Here is a 12,236-nt window from a genome sequence, read left to right as displayed (position 1 = left end):
AGGAACAAACAAAATTAAAATCTGTTGAGATGGGTGAATCCAAAATGAAACATTACAGTACAGTATTAATTTGATTGAAAAAAAAATCAGGTAAGGCTAGGCAAATTTTTTTAATTTATTCTGTGTCTTTTAACAGTTTCCATAATGTAATTTCTATAGCGTAGGTGAGGTTGCAAGCTGCAGAGATGAAGCTTGACAGATGAAGACGGAATTAGAAAAAAACAGAAAAAAAGCCTATACACCTCGGATAGCTTGCACAGCTGCCCTGAGCAGAACTAGAAAAGAACATGTTATTAATCATCCAAAATCATCTTTTTGTAAATTTCTAACAAAACTGTACAAGCAGTTTTCCACATCATCAGCGCTGAGTAAATGCAGGAATATAGACTGCTAAAACAAGAACATATCACACTATTACAACCATCTCATCCTCATTTCTTTTTCTTCCTTTTCTTTGGAGGTCCCTGATCTGAATCGCTGCCACTTTCAGAGTCTGAGCTGTCCGAGGATGACGACGACGAAGAGGTGGAAGAAGAAGATGAGCTGTCGTCATCGTCGCTGCTGCTGCTGCTGCTGTCATCGTCGTCTGAAGATGAGCTGGAGGAATCGCTGCTGTCTGAGGATGAGTCACTGGATGAGCTGCCCGAATCGCTACTGGTCCCACTCGAGTCTTTAGCTCTAGGAGCAAGGTGGCACCAAGTAAAGGAAACACATCAATACCAACAGTAAAATGGAAGTGAACTCAGAAAGGAGGATGCAGTAGGATAGAGGTGAAACAGTATGGGAATGTCAGATTGCAATTATGGGTATTACTACGATATTCATAAAGAAAATAAATCACCTGATACACAAAGCATTTTCAATATGAAAAAAACAAATAGTAACCCAATCTACCAGTTGACATGAGAAATGTTAAACAACAAAAAGCTGAGTGAGTTTTCAAACTCAATTCAACTTTAATTATAGGGGACTCCAACAGCACTGTACATAAGGGCAAGCAAAAGTTGAAATATGTGGGCACTTCACACTCTCATCACTAGATGGCGGGAGCATATTTCACATCAAGACACAAATTCAAAGGCAACTTACTTCTTAGTTTTCTTTTCACTGGAGCTTTGTTGTCCTGGTCTGCGGGGAGAAAGAAAACAGCTTGTAACTCATAATCACATATGTTCACGCATATTTCAGTATCAGAAATTTATCTCAGTGGGAGACAGCTCTACCCTTGTGTTGCAAAATGTGACGCAGCAGGAGTTGCCTTACCCAGTGATGCTCCTGGGTTGATTCTCAACTTCCTTCAGCTTTTTCTTCATCTCAACTGTTCTTGAGGGTCTATGCACATATTTCCGCTTCCCGGTACATTCATATGTCCAGTGTCCCATCTCCAAACACTTCTGACAACGCACGTGTTGTTTGTTAGCTTCCCTAAAGGTGACCGTAAAACAACAAATTGAATAAGTAAGTAGTCTTCACTGTTTCCAATAGGCCTTTTGAATGAATGTATTTGTAACAATTAGTAAGAGTAGCACAGTGGCTTCTGCCACTTGACAATTTGTTAATTTCCTCAAAAGTTCTGAAGTATATACATTTCCGCTCCTCTCTTACAATACTAGTCTAATTTATGTTAATTTTCTTCCTCTTATTTGAATAGATTGTTGCGACATTGGAAAAACAATATCGGAATTAAAAAAACATTAAGCTTTTTTTTGTTATGACGTGACAGAATGAGGTCAAGCCATGTGTGTTTTAATGCAACGGCGTATACTGGGTTTGAATAAATATAGCTATAACACTGTACCGAAAATAGGAAAACGAATTGTAGCAACATTATTTTTGAAATTAGGATGATGAAGCGATGAATAGGTGATGCTCTTCGTTTAAACAATGTTGAAAGACGCGGAAGACAGCGCAGCGTTTTGAGCTCCATTTAAACCTGGTAGCGTTGACATTTAGCATGAACCATTTCAGCAAAATATCATTTAGTATGAAAAAAAAACCCCAAACAGTCAAATTGCGTAAATGGGTATTTTTTTGTATAATACTCACGCTTGCCGCCTGGCAATTATTCTATGCATGGGAGTCGCCATGTTGAGTTGTACTTAACTTCTTCGTTGGAAAAATGCAGCTCTAGTTTTAACGATAAAGTTTACCTTGCGTCCTCTTGAGCAAAGATAGTGTACTACACTTAACAATGAACAAGCCACCCGCATTAGCATTCTGCATTGGGTGGCATGTTGTTGCACTATAATGTACACAGTGCAATTGTATTAATTTGCATCTGTGGAATATCTGTGTGTACTTTATAAAATATCAATCTTATTAATTGGAACAAAATCAACCATAGCTGAAACAAACTGCTGTATTTTACATGAATTTACAGCATGACTTATTCAACTTGAAAATTAATTAGTTACATGTTCAAATATATGCACACTAATAACAGGACGTACTTAAAAATATTCTACAAACACATTCGTGGACTATGGAGAATAGCAAAGTTGTCACACCTTTCGAAAGATCCAGAACGATGTTTCTGGAAAGACCCAGATCTCGCGCGACCTGGTGACGTGATTTGACGTAGACCGCAATTGAAACTGCAGACAGGCAAGCCAGCACAGATCGGAGCCACCGGTCAACGGTGAGGATTATGATTACAGGTTACCTTAACCCAATTTAACGGAGCCTTGAAACTACTTCGCTGCACTTTTGCACCATTGTATAACCGGAGGCGTACACGTGTCTATTGTTAACACCAGTGTACTTAACGACTCAAGTGAAGTTTGAAGACTCGGCTCGGAGATGTCTGTGGTGGGATTTGATTTGGGCTTTCAAAGCTGCTATGTCGCTGTAGCCCGAGCCGGTGGGATCGAGACCATCGCGAACGAGTTCAGCGACAGATGCACACCGTAAGTACCTGTCAGTGAGTTATATTTCCTGACAAAGGTAATTTATTTTGATTCATAGTTGGCCCCACCGGTGTCGGGGTAATAACGTTGCACGTGAACGCAGCGTTTTTTGTGACTCGCTGCTAGTAGCTAAACTTGACTTCTCTTTTAAATGCTTTAAGTAACTATACCGGTTTAAAGGTTAAATGAACGCTGTTTTGTTTTCCCCCAAATCTTACAACTGTCACATTGCATGAATGTGGTTACAGCTCGCATCGTGTTCACCTTGTAACCACGTTCGGCCATTCGAGCTAGCTTTGTTAGCCACGATCATAGTTTTTATTAACTGTACATTTGGAGGCTCTATTCTGGTTACCGCTGGCGGGCGGTGCGGTTCTGTATATTTGCGTTACTAACACTGGGTGGCTCAAGCACCGCCCGACTGGTGTGTTTTGTTGTAACATTCCGCGCTTCCAAGGTGACGACTGTAGGCCATGCTTGTTAGAAAATTCTAGCAATACTTACGGAAATAACTTTGCTGTGAATAGTATATTTTTGCTTAAAACCTTCTGAGATTTAGGTATTATTCTGTATTATTCGACATGTCGATACATGACACTGTGATATTTCTTGATTCCGTTAGCCCTTTAAAAGTAAGGTAGCACTTTAAAAGTAAGATGATTTAGAATAATATCGTTTGACAAGGTTTATGTAAATTATGTATGATTACGTTAATTTACGTTTATAACGTTTCATCTTATTTGAAGCATGCTTTATTATGAGAACAGTATTGATTTTTTTTAATTGAGGGAAAAATCTCTTAAATGTAATCGTAACGTAAATTGCTTCAGTATATACTACACTTTTATCATGTAATATTTTAACCGTGAGAATAATTAAATCATGAAAACTGTTGAATTAACTCTGGGTGCTCCAGTTGCCTCCCACATGCCAAAAACATGTATGGTAGGTTGATTGGACACTCCCTCCCAAAAAAAGGAATCAATGACGATTGAGGAGACCCCCCCCCCCCCACACACACACACAGATGAAGGACCCCCCCCCCCCCCCCAAACATCCCTCTGGTCATGCTCGTGTAGATGACCTAAACATGTTCTGTAACTCAACTTATTTATGTTCTCAGGTCATTCGTCTCATTCGGGCCACGCAATCGATCCATAGGAGCTGCTGCGAAGAGCCAGGTGAGCATGTCCTCTGCCAAAACTACATACTCGGTGAACCATGTCATGTTCATCCTTCACTCCTTGCATCCAGGTGGTGACCAACTGTCATAATACAGTTCAGGGCTTCAAGCGATTCCATGGCCGGGCCTTCTCAGATCCTTATGTTCAGTCGGCCAAGTCCAAGTTGGTGTACGACCTTGCGCAGATGCCCTCTGGGTCTACAGGCATTAAGGTGAGATGTGCAAAATAACCACTTCCTGTATTTTTTTTCCCTGTGCGAAGGGCCTGCAAAAATATATATAAAAAAGCTGATTCAAGAATGGCACAAAAATGCTGGACAAGAAAGCAACATTAAGTACAAGAACTATTTTTTCCCCACAATTTAATACTGTTGAGGTACTATGTCCTGCATATCATACCAAATCTACAAAAAAAAAGAACTTATGTAAGCGCAACTAAGACATGTTTGCCATCTAGCGGTGACTGATGATATTTCAACCTGAAATTATCCGTTTGGAAGTTCGCATATTTACAGAACCTGTGTATTTTGGATATTTCACTTTTTTTTTTTCATTCCCGGGGCCCTCATGATATTGTATGCTTAATGAAAAACTTCCTGAATGTCAGGTGATGTACATGGAGGAAGAGAAGTTGTTCAGCGTGGAGCAGGTGACCGGCATGCTGCTGACCAAGCTGAAGGAGACGGCTGAGAGCGACCTGAAGAAACCAGTGGCCGACTGTGTCATCTCTGTAAGCAACTACGCCTCATTACCACGATATAGTAGGAGTCAATTGAGCCACAAAAAGCCTTAAACTCAAATACATTTTTAAAAAACACACACATTTCCAAGAGTTGTAAATACATTGCTGGCTTTCTTTGTGGCTATTTAGCTTGGAGCGCTTCACGTTGTTTATCTGAGTGTCAAGCCCAGGATCATCATTCATGTTTAGATTTTTATTGTTGTTTTTGGTGGGTTCTAGGCAAGTGGCTCATAGTCGCCACCTACATTTTCACAAGTCTGTTTTCTTGCAGCCCTCATTCTCCTCTTGGAAATCCCAGAGCTAAACAGACAAGCTCATGTGACTTTTCTCTCCAAAGGTTCCCTGTTATTTCACCGACATAGAGAGGAGGTCTGTCATGAATGCCGCCCAGATTGCCGGCCTCAACTGTCTGCGACTAATGAACGAGACCACAGCTGGTACATAAACACACACCCCTTCAGTCGTGTAATCTAAAGTTTAGGGTAGGCCAGCGTAGCTCATAAGACCTCTGTTCAGTGAGCATCTTTTGTTCGGCCTAAAAAAAATATACAGTACAAATAACATTTTTAAAAAGCGTGACACTTGATATTAATTGAATACAGTTTGACCCTCGGTTATTTCTATTTTTCTTTATTTTGTGTTGAGGAAAATTGTTCACAAAGCTCTCTAATGAGTTGAGACCCAAATGTTTAATTGTGTAGCTTAAATGCTATTGTTGAATATGAATCACACAGTCATGTACGCCACTCTGGTATGACTACATAGTTTCACTGACATGCTGAAAACTTGATTGAATGCTTTTCCATACACACTCCCACAAACCTAATCAAGCAACTACCAAGTCCCTCTCACGATTCAGTTGCCATTTTTTGCCTTCTAGCAATAATTGAAGAAGCCTGTTCCATTTATTCGGGCATATTGTTCAGCAAAGTCCATTTAGGGCGGTGCATTGTTGCAATGATGAGCAGAGAGACTGCAAATTCTGATTGTCTGTGTATTGCAGTAACTCTGGCTTATGGCATCTACAAGCAGGACCTACCAGGTCCAGAAGAGAAGCCCAGGATAGTTGTGTTTGTCGATGTGGGCCACTCAGGTTACCAGGTGTCCGTTTGTGCGTTCAACACGGGAAAGCTGAAGGTGAATATTTAAGGTTGGAGCTGTACAATCTCACAGACATGCTTAGCGACCAAATATCTGCTCGTTTTTCCAGATCCTTGCGACTGCGTTCGACTCCGAGCTGGGCGGGAAGGACTTTGATGACATTCTGGTGAGCCACTTCTGCGAGGACTTTGCCAAGAAGTACAAGCTGGATGTCAGGTCCAAGCCCCGCGCGCTGGTGCGCCTCTACCAGGAGTGCGAGAAGCTCAAGAAGCTGATGAGCGCCAACTCGTCCGACCTGCCCCTTAACATTGAGTGCTTCATGAATGACATTGACGTGTCCAGCAAACTCAACAGGTGAAATACAAATAAACTCCATGTGTGTTAGCGTCATCCAAAATACTCCCCACCATTAGCCGTCATAGTTACTGTTTTGTTTGATGTCCGCAGAGGTCAGTTTGAGGAGAAGTGTGCGGGGCTGCTGGCCAAAGTGGAGGACCCCCTGCGCAGTGTCATGGAACAAGCTAGTGAGTGCATCCCACTTTAATACTTGCTGGATTGTCCATTGTCAGCACGTGTACAACCAATGCGGTCAAATGAAGTAGCGATCAACGTTGTTCTCATCCTCTGTGTGCTCAGAGTTGAGGAAAGAAGACGTGTACGCGGTAGAGATTGTCGGCGGCGCCTCCAGAATTCCCGCCATCAAGGAACGCATCAGCAAGTTCTTCGGCAAAGAGCTGAGCACCACTTTGAATGCAGATGAGGCTGTGGTCAGAGGCTGTGCGCTGCAGGTACTGTATGTCGAAATGCAAGTTTTGGTTCCTCCCATACAGTTTGAATGGCAATCTGCAAATGTTCTTCCCCCTCTCAGTGTGCCATCTTGTCTCCGGCCTTAAAAGTCAAAGAGTTCTCCATCACGGACGTTGTCCCTTATTCAATCTCATTTAAATGGAGCTCAGCAGCGGAAGAAGGACTGAGGTAAGATTTTTTTGTTTGTTTTGTATTGAATTGACATGCATTCATGATTGTCGAAAATGTCACATTTGAACATGTTCACATGGGCAGCATTTAGGTCACATGGTTAGCGTTTTGGCCTGTCCGTTCTGAAGTGCTGGGTTCCAATCTCATTTGAGTTGATACGTTGTCCAAAAACATACATGTGAGATTCCCAGGCTCCAGCTCACCCATAAGTCATGATCATCACAAAATAAATTGGGTGGATGAATGTCCAAAATGTCATCGCCATCTTGATTATTGACTGACATTTATACACCTACGAAATGTCCTCCATTCACCTTTAAAAAAATGTGTAATAAGTCCAGTAATAAATCTCTATCTATTGCTGATATTAGACCTGGGAACCTTGCTTGCCATGATGAATTTTGGCAAATTTGTTTTTGTGGTTAAATTATGCATATGCATGTAACTATGCACACTGGTATATAGGTGACAAAAATCTCAAGATAATGCCAAAAACACTTCCTAAAAAGTGGGTAGCTTGCAAATAAGAAATTGATTTCTGAAACGAGTTCAAACTATCAAATTGGATTGAGCAGCTCTATTTGTCCTTTTATCCATGTGCACAAGAATATCCAGAGAAGTATTCTGTTGTTGTCTACAGCTATGCATTTCTACTTTATCCTCCACTCCCTGTCAGTAGAATAACATCCTTTTTTTTAATAATCACATTCTCTTGACCTGATCCCGTCTTGTTCTTGACAGTGATTGTGAGGTATTCCCCAAGAATCACGCCTCTCCCTTCACCAAAATGTTGACCTTTTATCGGAAGGAGGCCTTCCTTCTTGAAGCATACTACAACAACCCCAAGGAACTATCGTACCCTAACACCTCCATAGGTAAAGTATGCCTGCCAGTGTGCTTCAACAATCACCCAAATTTATGATGAGGATGGAAATCTCATCATGCTCAGTTAATTGGCATTCCAAAATGGAACTGACTGGCTTCAAAGGTTTTAGCATGATTTTTTTTTAAATATTAAAATTTATTTTTAAGTTTCAACACCCTTACAACACTCTTCAGGCATTTAGGATTTTTTTCTAGATCCAAAGTAGAATGCAAAGTTTGGAACGAAAAAGATTTGATGGGATTGCATCCGTGGTTAACCAGTTTGCTTGTGCAAATAGAATAATGCTGACAGTTTTTATTTGCATACAGTTAGAGGCAGAGGTATTTCTTGGAGGTTGGAGATGAATCATTGTGTGTCAGACATGGAGGAGACGGGCTAACCATTTCCATCTCGTCCCCAAAGGGCAGTTCCTGATCCAAAACGTGGTCCCTCAGTCGTCGGGAGAGAGTGCCAAGGTGAAGGTCAAAGTTCGAGTCAACATTCACGGCTTGTTCGGCGTGTCCGGCGCTTCCCTCACCGAGGTGCTGAAAGCGACAGATGGAGAGGAGCCCATGGAGACCGACCAGACGGGAAAGGATGAGGAGGTGTGTGTCATATTGAGTTGGACTTGAGACAAAAGTTCTCTTTTGCAGTGTCCCTCCTCGTTGAATGTTATGATGCCGCCTGAGAAGTTGCTCGGTCAACTTTGGCCCCCTACTCTGGGAGGGTGCCGCTTGAGCAGTACAATGACAAAAAGAGCAAAAAAAACCCAGTGGCTTTTGCTGGCGGTGTAAAAGAGAGAAAAAAAGACTCTTTCACACGGCCCATCGGCTCACACCTTGAAAGTGCGGTTTTGTCATCACAATGGAATGTAGCAGGCAGGTACAGGGATTTCCCTTTTATTCTCTCTAAATGCTTCCCTGGTTATTGACGTTACAATCGGTGGTACTGCCATACAGATTGTCGTTTTTCGTCCATTGATGCAGCCATGCTGAAAAGATAGCCAAGAATCATACAATCAGGCGTGCATTCGCCTGGGTGATTGCATCACTGATGATTAGAAAGGTCTAATATTGTGGAAATTATTAGCAAAGTCTTTCAGTGTCATGGCAAAAGGTGTATGGTACTTATGTGTACCTCCTTAATGCTTAACACTGTTGCAGAATATCTGGAGGAGGTGACTCACGTTTACATCATGTTTGCCCGTTTGTTGTTGTATCAGAACAAAATGCAAGTAGACCAGGAAGATCAAAGAGCAGCTCCTGGCGGAGACAAGAAAGTTGACACAGAAGAGATGGAGGTAAAAGTTGTGCACTTGGCTCTATGTGAAAACTTGATTCAAATTAAACGTAATTGGTACCGTGTCCAAGAAAAAGACGTCCAATCAGATTGCTCGGATGCCTGTAGAGGGCACAAACAACATCTGGGGGTTGCGATAAACTCGGATGAAGTGCCATCTTGAAACAATTCCCCACTTGTAATTTTCAGACGGCGACAGAGGAAGGCAAGCAGGAGAAAAAGAACGAGCCTCAGGCAAAGAAGCCAAAAGTGAAAACAAAGACGGTGGAGCTGCCCATCGAGACCAATTTGTACTGGCAGCTGTCCACTGATGTGCTAAATACGTTTGTGGAGAATGAGGTAAGGTTCTAAAAAGCACCAGGCATGTCCAGCCTGCATTCAGAGTAGTTATGCTTAAGGCAAAGGTTGGTCTTCATTTTAATAATACATAAATACATAAATGTGACTCGAAAATTGTTCAAAACATGTAATCCTGGTTGGTTTCCATGTTTTTGTAATGTTAAAATAATTCTTTCCTTAGGACACCATGTTATGTGCCCCCCCCCCCTGCCCCCTGTAAAAATGTACTGCTTTGAATAGAATTAAAAACCTTTTATTGTCATTGCACGGTGCAGATACAACAAAATTGGGGAAGAAGAAAATGGAGGTTCTACTGTATGCCTGACGTTTTTGCGATCTGCCTTTGTCACCTAAACTGAAGTGACCATTTTCATCATTCACTGGTCATGTCTCTAGGGCAAGATGATAATGCAAGACAAGTTGGAGAAGGAGAGGAACGACTCCAAGAACAACGTGGAGGAGTATGTGTACGAGATGAGAGACAAGTTGTTCGGCCCCTTGGAGAAGTTTGTCACTGAAGCGGTGGGAAATTATTTTTAAAACATTTCTCAAAACTGCATTTGTTTGATTCCAATTTTGCAGACTTGTCATTTATTGTATGTGTGTATCTACACACAGGATCGTGACGCATTCTCATTAAAATTGGAGGACACAGAGACTTGGCTGTATGAGGATGGAGAGGATGAAAAGAAGCAAGTTTACATTGACAAATTGGCAGAACTGAAGGTACCAGTATTGATTGAAACCATTTGTCAGCAATGACATTGCTTGTGATCGGTCCCTTGGTAACCAAAGTTACTTGATAAATAATTAAAAATGTCCAATAAAAAGTCGCATCTTGCCCACAGAAAATCGGGCAGCCTATTGTTGAGAGAGCCATAGAAGCTGAGGAGCGGCCGAGCGCGTTTGAGGAGCTGGGCAGGCAAATCCAAATGTACATGAAGATCATCAACGCCTACAAAGCAAAGGTAACAATCGACTAAGGCTGGCTGATAAATCGATTAATTCAAGCTCACACGGACATGCGCTGCTTACACTAACATGATTGCAAACCACTGGGCTAGTTTGCAAAAGTACAGTGTTGCCTACTTTGTGATTTATTTGATGGTTATCGTAACATTTTCCAACCTTTTCTATCAGGTTATTTCCCAAAGAATTTAATTCCTATCAAAAAAAAAGACGGCATGGCTGAAATCATATTCACATTGTTTTATTTTGTATGTGGAAAGAGAAGGAGCCTGTTGGGACACAATCATGGATTTAATTGTGCCTAATAACAAAGACGTGGTGCACATTCATTTATAAGTGGTGAGGTGAAGCAGTAATTTATCTTCTAGACCTGTAACAACATAGCTGAAAATCGTAACTCCCATAAGAAGCACATTTGTGTCCATTTTTATTTTTCAAGACACGGGTGGTAGATTGATTAAAATGAAAATGCTACTAAAGTTTGTCAGTGTGTAAAATGTAAAAAGGACTCATGTTACTATTTAATGACTCGTGTCATCTCCCGTACAGGATGAGCAGTATGCGCATTTAGATGAGCTGGAAGTGACCCGCATAGAGAAGCAGGTGAACGATGCCATGGCGTGGATGAACAACAAGATGAATCTGCAAAATAATCAAAACCTGACACTGGACCCGGTGGTCAAAGTCAGCGAGATCCAAGCCAAGGCTAAGGTCAGGAAGCCATGGCCAATTATTTCATACCCAGTTGAACCTCCAATGTGGAATAGAATCTGTTCCATCTTGTGACGGGCATTGACATACTGTTCTTATTTTAAAACAGTAATTTTGTCAGATAATGTTTAAAGTACCGTTTGAAGCATTCCTTATTGTCAAACAAGTACAATGAGAAGTTAACCGTAGCTTGATATCAATTATTGAATTTGTTTTATTTCTCCACAGGAGCTTTACTCGGCATCCAACCCCGTGCTGTCGAAGCCCAAGCCCAAGGTGGACCCGCCAAAGGAGAAGCCCGACAACGGGCCCACCAACGAGCAGGAGGGAACAGCAGAACAGCCCCCCAACTCAGACAAAAAAACAGACGCAGCGCAGAAAACGGCAGAAAACAAGCTCCCTGAAATGGACATTGACTAACTTTTTGCGCCATTTGCCCCGCTTATGTGGCACTTGTGAGGATCCAGCAGCGTTTTCATTATCAATACTGTACTTCTCATTGACTTGTTCTATTTCTTCATGACTACGGCCTAGTGCATCTGTAATGGTCACACTCAGATACGCAAAGATCGTTGCAGGTCATTTGTCAAGGTAATGTGGCGAGTTGAAGAGTCTGGAATGTTTGCAGTTCAACATAATGTGCATTTTCATCCACTTTAAAGCAATGTTGTTGTTTTTTTTGGTATTTTGATTTAAAAGGATGGATGTGCTTGTACTGAGTTCCAACAACAACAGCTTACTATCTTTACAGTATTTCGTTTGTTGTATGGCTTTTCTCATTCATTTAGTTGTATGATTCTTCACTGGTTGTTTTTTCTACATAATGCTCGCCCAAGTGCTGCTCTTGTTGCCAAGTCATCAAAAAAGCAAATAAAACTCAAGGACCATAAAGTGATATTTTTCATTTATTGAAGAAGAAATTATAACTAGATAATGATATTTTTATTCCAGGGACCTCTGGGAGTGGGTGAGAACAGACAAAACCAACTTAATGTGTTTTAGATTCACAGTCTTGGTGTCTAAACATGAAATACCCCAATGACCAAGAATTAGAACACGCCTAGGATAGAATGTTGGGGACACAACGAATTATGAAAAAAAAGAAAACCACTAGTTCCATGAATACACCTTTAACTTTAGGAA

At 41.4% G+C, this 12,236-nt stretch overlaps 2 protein-coding genes across 5 annotated transcripts in view; one reads left to right on the top strand and one right to left on the bottom strand.

Annotated features, from left to right (window-relative positions):
* Window positions 1–11,984, top strand: part of hspa4a (heat shock protein 4a) — a 73,293-nt gene extending 61,309 nt beyond the window's left edge. For 2 of the 4 annotated variants that reach the window (XM_052046828.1, XM_052046829.1), the window contains exons 2-17: window positions 4,695–4,819; window positions 5,169–5,268; window positions 5,835–5,968; window positions 6,042–6,286; window positions 6,380–6,456; window positions 6,569–6,720; window positions 6,801–6,907; window positions 7,652–7,785; window positions 8,199–8,380; window positions 8,998–9,075; window positions 9,264–9,413; window positions 9,810–9,935; window positions 10,032–10,139; window positions 10,262–10,381; window positions 10,932–11,093; window positions 11,322–11,984. In XM_052046828.1, the coding sequence (XP_051902788.1) occupies window positions 4,700–4,819; window positions 5,169–5,268; window positions 5,835–5,968; window positions 6,042–6,286; window positions 6,380–6,456; window positions 6,569–6,720; window positions 6,801–6,907; window positions 7,652–7,785; window positions 8,199–8,380; window positions 8,998–9,075; window positions 9,264–9,413; window positions 9,810–9,935; window positions 10,032–10,139; window positions 10,262–10,381; window positions 10,932–11,093; window positions 11,322–11,513 (2,187 nt within the window). In that variant the 5' untranslated portion in view covers window positions 4,695–4,699 and the 3' untranslated portion in view covers window positions 11,514–11,984. Of the gene's footprint in view, window positions 1–2,499; window positions 2,907–4,029; window positions 4,088–4,160; window positions 4,302–4,694; window positions 4,820–5,168; window positions 5,269–5,834; window positions 5,969–6,041; window positions 6,287–6,379; window positions 6,457–6,568; window positions 6,721–6,800; window positions 6,908–7,651; window positions 7,786–8,198; window positions 8,381–8,997; window positions 9,076–9,263; window positions 9,414–9,809; window positions 9,936–10,031; window positions 10,140–10,261; window positions 10,382–10,931; window positions 11,094–11,321 lie in introns of those variants that run through there. The other 2 variants (XM_052046826.1, XM_052046827.1) reach the window with 2 other exon arrangements.
* Window positions 66–2,164, bottom strand: zcchc10 (zinc finger, CCHC domain containing 10). The gene is made up of 4 exons (XM_052046887.1): window positions 2,047–2,164; window positions 1,264–1,425; window positions 1,090–1,128; window positions 66–678 (listed from the first exon to the last, which is right to left on the bottom strand). Exons 1-4 carry the CDS (start codon window positions 2,085–2,087, stop codon window positions 432–434), a joined length of 489 nt encoding a protein of 162 aa, XP_051902847.1. The 5' UTR covers window positions 2,088–2,164; the 3' UTR covers window positions 66–431.
* Window positions 11,985–12,236: the final 252 nt, after the last annotated feature.

Source organism: Hippocampus zosterae, chromosome 16 (assembly GCF_025434085.1).
Source record: "Hippocampus zosterae strain Florida chromosome 16, ASM2543408v3, whole genome shotgun sequence".
NCBI classification, from domain to species: domain Eukaryota; kingdom Metazoa; phylum Chordata; class Actinopteri; order Syngnathiformes; family Syngnathidae; genus Hippocampus; species Hippocampus zosterae.
This window is presented reverse-complemented; position numbering and strand designations above follow the sequence as displayed.

Coding starts and splice junctions, on each gene's coding strand:
- zcchc10 (XM_052046887.1), bottom strand. CDS start 2,087: ATGGCGACTCCCATGCATAGAATAATTGCCAGGCGGCAAGC. Junction 1,426..2,046: donor ATAATTGCCAGGCGGCAAGC/GTGAGTATTATA, acceptor GGTCACCTTTAG/GGAAGCTAACAAACAACACG. Junction 1,129..1,263: donor CAACCCAGGAGCATCACTGG/GTAAGGCAACTC, acceptor TTCTCCCCGCAG/ACCAGGACAACAAAGCTCCA.